Source organism: Halyomorpha halys, unplaced genomic scaffold (genome assembly GCF_000696795.3).
Source record: "Halyomorpha halys isolate HHAL.00 unplaced genomic scaffold, Hhal_1.1 Scaffold497.1, whole genome shotgun sequence".
Taxonomy (NCBI): Eukaryota; Metazoa; Arthropoda; class Insecta; order Hemiptera; family Pentatomidae; genus Halyomorpha; species Halyomorpha halys.
In genome coordinates, this window is record NW_027113287.1 from 165,971 (window position 1) to 175,102 (window position 9,132).

The window sequence follows — 9,132 nt, forward strand, 5'->3', positions numbered from 1 at the left end:
TTTATAAATTTTTTTCACCCTTTAACTTCCTTATTCTTTTTTATCACTAGGTTATTTCAAATATTACTTTATATGTATCAATGTCTTATATTATGATATTATCCACTGAGTATGTTGAGTCTAAATTACTCAATAATATGATTTTTACATAAAAAAATATTTTCAATGGTTTTGGCATGCATGTCACCTGTAGGTCATAATAGGCACTGACACACTATATTGAAATGTCGATCATGGCTATAATTTGCAATTCCTTTCCTAAAAAGAGAAGTATTTAGTTACAATGCATATTCAATAGGAATAAAATGTGATTTTAGTGTTTTACTTAATTTTTTTCATTTAACAATGACAGTAAAACAAAGTGTTAATCACGCAAAGTACTAAAACCTCAGAACATCTTCAGCAAAATGATAAGTTTTTGACAACAGACTAATTCTTATTTATTTTAAAATTTAACAATAGTTCAAATGAACCTATCTAAGAGTATTGTAGTAGCTACTTGTAATTATTTATTTTCTATTTGTTTTTTCAACACTCAAAATTTGTCACCCTTAGGTGAAAACAGGTGCTGGTAGGTTAAACTTATAATTATCACAACAATTCTCATTCAATAATCCTCAAAATGGTATTTATCTTTTTGAATAAGCTGATGAGCATTTAAAAAAAAAAATATGGTTAAAAATTTATCATAAGCAATAACCACGGACTGCAGTATAAAATATAAACTGATAAAATTTCAAATTATAAAAAGCATTTGCTATTAGTGAAGTAAGCTTCCTAGATACATTTTTTTTTTTCAGTTTTCAGTCATACCTTCCATGGATCATGTCCCACAATATGTTCAGTTTCTTTTCTGGAATCCCTCATCTTCCTCTTCCCAAGTTAGGAAAAAGATAGAATAGGATTAAAATAAAAATACTTATTCTATTTGTCAGGAATTAGGATATAAATTGATTAATATCAATTCTTTATATCTTAAAATATTTATTCTTGAGCAAAAAAAGTTTTGATCCTCAGAATAGGGTCCTCTTCAGCATTACCTAGTTCAACTCTAATGCTCTAAGCCAGGAAACACACTGAGAATACTAAGATGGATACCAGGGTACTCTTATACCCAGTGAACAGTCACTGTTCACCCGTTTGCTCTGAACAGCCCTGATGATGCCCTACAAAGTGGGGCGAAATGTCGGAAAATAAATAGTTGTAAACTATTTTTGTTTCTCCTTTGACCGCAACCCTGACCATCTTCCTATACAGGAAAATAAATAGTTGTAAACTATTTTTGTTTCTCCTTTGACCGCAACCCTGACCATCTTCCTATACATCAAGATATAATTCTATTTTTATGGACAATATTTCATACTTTTTAGCTGAAATTAGCAGATATGCTAAATCAAGACAAAATAAAATAGACTTTAATCATTAGTGGAAACTATGGGTTACTGCTTTAAATTAAAATTATACAGTACCATCATCAGTTAGAATAGCTTTACCAAAACTGTGATATTAAACTACTTCATGATGGAAGAAAAAAAAAATTACTTTGTATTATACATATTATCTAGATTGTACCATAGGCAGTAATTACTTTTGGACAACAATACTACCTTTAAGATGGTCTACAAAGAAAGAACTCACCGTCTACAGTAATGTTTATGGAATACATCCATTTCAAGCCTCTATTTAAGCATAGCAGCTCTATAAGCTATTTGAATAATTTTTATTACTTAAAATATAGGATGTTAATATGGTTTCATGTTGTAATGTAATCCAATTACTTTGGAAGTAGAGGTTACCTATCTATTCCTGTCATTGTTAAAGTTTAAATTTAATTTAGTAAGAAATAAAAGTCAACACCAAAGACCAGATGGAATAAGGCAATAATTTTAACTCGGAAATAATGAGGTTGCTGCCTTAACACGCACTGCCATTAGACTCTAAGACTCTTTAATGTCAAGCTGTAATACAAGGAATTTGTTTTAAAAAGAGCAAATTACTCCAGCACCTTATCTATTTTATTAAAGGAATTATGAGTAATCAAAAATACTACTGAATTTGGAGTGAAACTATAACTTTTAAAAAATTAAAATAAACCATGAATGAAAAATAGAATTACAAGTGTCCTCACAGCTTCTTTAATAATTTATTTTAAAAGTGAAAGCTGAATAATTACATTTGTGCAAACAATATAATTTAACTGTAATTGTAATAATTTATAAGCTGAGATGGTTTCATAAAATATGATATAATGGTTTAAAAAAAAAATTTTAAAAATTGTTTTTTAGAGTATAAAATTTGGAAATAATTTTGACCATAACAAAAACCGTTTTACAGCTTTATTTTCAAAATACCCAAAAGTTTTTAGAATTAATATAAACTACTAATTATCAATAATCAATATAGCAACTAAATATTGGAAAAACATATTCTAAAATAAAATACATCAACATGATATAAAATAAATACTTAAATAAGTGGAGCAATCTTAATGATAATACTTTAAGATAACGTTTAAAATTAAACTTTAAAGATTAAAAAAAAATTAATGCCTATAAGTATGTGTTGCCCTTACTATAAAATAATGAAAATCATTTATCATTTAAATATACAAGAAGCAAACCAAGAGGTGTAAGGAGGTAAAAAAAAAAGTTTTTAATGCTTAATTCTATTTATTATGAAAAGAATTTTCAACACTTTTCTTCTTATAAGAAATACTTAACACTATTCAGTATAAAACAAAGTGAATGCAGTAAAGATTTATCCTGCATTATGTTCAACTTTAATAAAAATAAATCACCTATGACAATACCATTTTTGATAGAAATTGTTACTATAAGTTAAAAGAAAAAAAAACGAAAAATTTAAAATCATGTACTTACAATCACATTTCTGATAACACCAATGAATGTCATTTCAGATGTTGTTGTATACAATTTCGTCTAAATCAAAATATTACATATTTTGAATTGGAAATCATTACAAATTCTTATTCAAGGTCAATAAAAAATAAAAGAAAAGAAAAATATCTAAGCGAACTCTAAAAAATATTTATTATAATCTTTATTTACAAACACCAACATTTCTTCATAAAATCACATATAACGAGACTGGGGAACATTTGCTTGGCTATAAACAAGCCTTCCTGTAGTTGGTGATTGACTGGGATAAACAGCATGTGAACGAGGACCAAGATGTTGTGTTGGTGCCAGAGTTTGTTGCCTCGAAGGAGGATATTGAGATACCATAGGATAATGATAACCTGGGCTACTGTGTGTTGTACTTATTCCTGGTGTCACATGTTGAGGAGGTGGCGCAGAGGTAGGTTGTCGGATAGGATAGCCAGATGTAATGCCACCAGTCTTTGTTTGAGGTGGTTGGATCGGTATGGCCCCTCCATGAAGTGCAACATGGGTAGCAGGCCTAGAGGCGACTGAATAATACTTATCTTCGGCATATAATTTAGTATGCTCCCCAGCATGCATGTAGGGCTGATTTGTATAGTGTTGTTTCATAGGTTGAGGTTGAGCATCACTTCTTATCGGAAGGGCGGTATATGGAGGACCTGGATAATATGCTTGACTACTTCCTGGATTTGGATAATATCCCGTAAAGCTTTTTTGATATGGCAGTCTTGTTGTTTTGGGGTTATAAGTTTGATAAAGATGAGGTGGAGAAGGACTTCTTGGTCTTTTCATAGACCCTTGAACAGGCTGAACTTTATAAGATGAAGAAGGATATTCTTGCTGCATTAACAAATGTGAATGACCAGGAGCCGAAACATTATAAAGTTCTGTTACTTCAGAGTTGACTCGACTTTCTTGCTCTCTGTTTATCTGCCTACGTCGATTTTCATCTTCATTTAAAACTTTCTTTAACTGCAAAAACAGCTGATGTTTCTCATCCTTTAACTGAGCTAACTTTTGTTCTAATTGAGTGATTTGTTCTCGATTTTCAGAAAGAGTCATCACATCTTGTTTTTCTTGCAACTCTCTTTCTTTCCGTTGTCTTTCATTTTCAGCATCTGCTTCTTGCTCTTCTTTTTTCTTTTGCCTCTCTTTCAAAATATGTTTCTTAAGTGCCTGGAACATTTGCTCATTGCACTGTGGGTGGGGGGCCACCGCTCCAGGCATGGCTTTAGCCTCTTTAGTTTGTCGCTCAATTATAGCTTATTTTATTACACAAAAAGAAAACAATAAGTTTTGGAACTATATTACCAGGGCGTTAATATTTCATAAATTAATGAAACATTTTAGAAAATTAAGTAGCCATGGGTCATATTCATCTGTCGATATAGGACAAGAAAAATAATGGACAAATTAAGATTAACTTAAAAGTCTTTACCGTTTGTTGCTCTAAGAATTCCATTTTTCATACGAATTCAAACATTAAAACGTTTGCAAACAAGACAATCGCATTTCATTAGATTAAGATGATCCATTATTCCGTTACGCTTATAATAGATACTTATTTATTCAAAGAAATAGTAACGATATTTCTTGTTTACGTTTTCAACATGACCACTTATCAACACAAAAACAGCTTCATATCAATCCTGTCTGGATAAAGAAGTCAGACAAAATTTCTTGAAACAAGTGAAGTTATTTTTAAAAGAATTCACATCTTAATTTTAATAAATGAAATAATACTTAATTCAACCGTTTGGAAAAGGAGCAAAAGGTTATAGCTCCTGACGTCACTACTGGACATACCTTCTAAATCTAAAATTAAAAAAAAATAATAATAAAATAAAAGTCCAATGTGATGGTATTGAGAAAAAAAAAACAATTTAAATCAATTTGCAAATATTTTATCAGTGAAATATCATTTCAATATTCATTTTCCATTTATCTCAATACGAGATACAGATAAAAACATTTCGACCTCTTTGCTTAAAAGATACTAAGTACTGCTAATTGTTTACACTCTCGTAATTTTGAATTTACACGTATATAAGTGAAACTATAATATTTTTATAACTAGTTCCTTAAAACATAATAGTAACATCAAGACACACTGCACCTCTTTCTATCTTCAACGTCCTTGCTTACTCGCAGTAAAGCATCAGCGGATCCCTTACCCTTTGATATAGGCGTAGGCAGAGGGTAGCAGGAGGAACCATGGCTTTCCCCTAGATTTTGGGGACCCAAGAAAAAAAAAGAAAGAAAATAGTGAGCTTATTTCATAAATAATTTCTTTCTGGAAACATGCTATAATTAGAAAGGTAATGATGATAAAAATCATCTGAAATAAGTCCACAACTGTCTTATATTTTCATTGAGCGAGCCATTGGTAAACTTTGTTGTTAACGATTAAAATTCAGTCGGTAATAAAAATTTAAAAAGTAATGATTGAATTTTATGAAGTTGAAATAAAATTAAGGGGATTTATTTCTTGGAATGCGGAATTACATATCTACCCAATGTTTCAGAATGGAATACATGTGTGTGTGTGTGTGTGTGTGTATATATATATATATATATATATATATATATATATATATATATATATATATATATATATATATATATATACATACATATGCGTACACACGTATATATTCACACGTATGTGTGTGTAATGGGATGAAGCCGGCTCTTTCCTTGGTGAAATCCTGCCTATACCCATGCCTTTAGCGGAGATAAATTGCTGTGAATGGCTTGCTCTAATCAAACCTTGTGCAACAAGGCTGGCTATTATGAGATTCTAGGACTTTGCTCATCATAGGAATGAAACATACATGTCTTTTATTTTATTATAACTCGTGCCTGGTCATTTCTGACACAAGGGAGTCTATTAAGAGGTAACCAACCTATTCTAGCTATTGTGGGAGGGTCAAGTTTTCATTCCGTGGGACTGCCACGAAACAAAAGTCCCATTCCCCAAACCCAATTCGAGTCAGCGCTGCTCCAGTTAGCTTAAGTGTGTTCACATATTTGAGCACCACCAATAACTGCAGTGGCCAAGTAGCAGTAGTTCCCGCTAATGACGACCTGACCGTTGTAGTCAAACATGAGGCAGAAAGATATTTTAAAATGATAAGTGCTTTGCAAGCAAGGAGAAAATTGATGATTCCTACTAAAACCCTAGTCATTCTCTAAAGCCAAGTTGCGCCTTTTAGAAAAGGATGTCGTCCTACTATGCTCCAGTTTTGACGTTCCGAAAACTGCCGAATATGTGACTTGCACAGTCTTTGAGGGACAGTCGACTAAGTTAAAATGAGTAATGGCCTCTATAGCCTTGATGAAGATTTTCTTCTCGTTAAAAAGGAAAACTACTCGTACTACAAAGCCTTTGTAACTTTCTTTTTAACTATCTTAATGCCACTCTGGCAAACCAAGATCAATATTTGCCTGCATATATACATCCATTTCTATTGTATATATTTAATTTGTTTATGTTTATTTTTCTAGGAGGTCAGAAAAAAAAAAAAATTAACTATCTTAAAATACAACATATGCCATCATTGTTGACACCGCCTTCAGCGGACCCGGCAACCATTCTTCTAATGCCATCCCGGCAAAACAATAAAATGAAATAGCCGGTATATGTATATATGTATAAACATATTTGTAAATTTCTTTGCTCCAGGAGGTAAGAAAAAAAAATTTAACTATCATGATTTTATTCTATCGAAGAGCAAAGCCTTTCTGCTGAACATCTTCAACTCGTCCATGGGTATCTCGTACTTCCCAGCTGCCTAGAAGCGAGCGATCGTGGTGCCACTACTGAAGCCAGGGAAGACAGGGGACTCTCCAGAGCACTATCGTCCGATCAGCCTCCTCTCGCACATGAGAAAGGTCTTTGAGCGTCTGATACATGTACATGACCATCTCATGGAGCACTCTAGGGAGGCGGATGTGATACCACCTGAACATACCGGCTTTCGACGAGGTGTCGCATGTGACCATCACCTGGTGAAGTTACAAGCTCATACTATAGAGCGGATGAAAAACAACAATGCAACTGCCTTCATCTCATTGGACTGTAGCCATGACTTCCAGAACGTGTCCCACCCGCTGCTACTCCGCCGACTGGAGGAGTTCAGGTTTCCCGCCGCCCTATGGCGATTGGTCAAGAACTACCTTAGTGAACGATCATTCGTAGTAAGGGTTGGTGGAGATTTGTCGCCTCCAGCCCCACCTCCTGTGGAGTACCTCAAGGATCAGTGCTGGGACCTCTGCTGTTTGTCGTTTTCACGGCACCTGTGGTCACCATCAAACATCGAAACGCAATGATAGCAGCCTATGCCGACGACATTGGAGTCTAAGCCTCCAGCATGAGGGCTGAACTGGCCCTCCACCATGCACAACCCGCTTCTGCCACCATTGTAGCTGCTGTCAAGAAGGATGGTATCAGAGTTAACCCAGCTAAGACGGATGCCATCATAATGTCTTTCCAGAAGGGCAAGAAGAGCAGGCTACCCCAGCGCTTCGTCGTGGATGGCGAGGGTCAGAACATCTCCAACAACATCCTCTACCTGAGCGTGACTCTCACCTTCTCCAGCCACCCCAGGGAGAGACTAAAGCTGGCCCGGCAGAAGTCGCATAGGCTCTACCACTTGCTTACTTCACAACAGATCGCGCTACGCCTGAAACTCAAGATTTACAAGGCCATCATACGTCCAACGCTGCTCCATGCTGCACCACTCATGCGACACCTCTACAAGACTACGCTCTCCAAACTTCAGAGTTTCCAGAACTCCCTCCTGAGGCGAATAGTCAGAGGAACTTCACTCCAGTGGGGCAGGAACAGAGTGATATGTGAGGAGCTCAACTCCCGTCTGTGCCGGAATTCATAGGCCGTAGGCACATCAAATTCTTTGATGGGCTGAAAGCCTGTGCCAACCCTCTATTCCGTGAGATCGCCCCTCCACCAAGACCTGGGAGGTGGCAAAGCATTGTCCCCTTGGTCGACATCCTCGCCTTGGGAGGGACTTCTGGCTCTGCAGCCTGAAGTCATCACTTCAACACCACCAACAGGAATAGCCCCTCACTATTCCTAGTGAGCATCCAGGCAAACATATGCCATCATTGTTGAAACCACCTTCAGCGGACCCGGCAACCATTCTTATAATGCCATCCCGGCAAAACAAGAAAATGAAATATCCGGTATATGTATATATTAATTATGAGAGATAGTTGACCGTGGATGATGAATGAGGAGGAGATGGTTGGGGGTGCGGTCAATGAAAAACACAAATAAGTTCGATTAACTTATTTTAATGTGCCAACGTTTCGGTCTAGCCATCTTCAGGGCTAAAAACAGAACAAGATAACAACCACAGTAAGTATAGAAAAATAAAAAGGAAGTATAAACAGAATAATTTTACACATAAAATGAATAATTTTACAAAATAGAATTAATAAAATGAAGTGATGAGAGAAGCGGGAAATAAAATGTATACATAGGTAATTGAAAAAGTGGGTAAAATAACATAATTAAGGAAATGAAATAAAAATGAAGTTATATAATGCAAAGAAGTATGAACATATTAGTTATAATTAATTTAAAATTTAAATATGAAAAGAAAATGAAAATTGAGAGGAAGAAAATATATGTAACAATAATAGATTTTATTTATTTATTTTTTTTCTGACCTCCTAGAAATTTTAAAACAACGAATTAAATATATACAAAGGAAATAAATGTATATACACAGGTAAAAATATATCTTGGATTGCCAGGGTGGCATCATAAGATAAGCTGCCGGGTCCCCTGAAGGCGGTGTCATCGATGATGGCATGAGTCTGCCGTGAGCGTACTAGGAATAGGGAGGGTATAGATGATAAAGAGGCAAATTATAAGTATAGTGAACAAAACTTATAATGCGGGTAAGGAAAATGGATAAAAGTGGAGAAAATAAGGGGTAAGAGTAAAATAAAAAAAGGGGAAAGAAAACAAAAAAAGAATAAAAACGAACCAGTTCGCTGGAAGATCAAACGCCTGGATACTGCGCTAATGACGGCCAAACTCAGAATTAAAAAAGCCGTTACAACAATGACTAAGTGTTTTTTTATAAAGAAAACGTTACGAGAGGGTGAAAATAAAAAATAAAAAGTAGAAAAATTATAGAAGAAGAAAGCGTGTGAGAGGGTGATGACAAATGGTGATAGGAAGAGTTAAAAATATATA

At 34.6% G+C, this 9,132-nt stretch overlaps 1 protein-coding gene across 1 annotated transcript; it reads right to left on the bottom strand.

The window, feature by feature from the left end:
• Positions 1 to 3,025: 3,025 nt before the first annotated feature.
• On the bottom strand, positions 3,026 to 4,690 carry LOC106683593 (G protein pathway suppressor 2). Its single transcript, XM_014425153.3, has one exon. The coding sequence runs from the start codon at positions 4,128 to 4,130 to the stop codon at positions 3,093 to 3,095; it is 1,038 nt and encodes a 345-aa protein (XP_014280639.1). The 5' UTR covers positions 4,131 to 4,690; the 3' UTR covers positions 3,026 to 3,092.
• Positions 4,691 to 9,132: the final 4,442 nt, after the last annotated feature.

Coding starts and splice junctions, on each gene's coding strand:
- LOC106683593 (XM_014425153.3), bottom strand. CDS start 4,130: ATGCCTGGAGCGGTGGCCCCCCACCCACAGTGCAATGAGCAAATGTTC.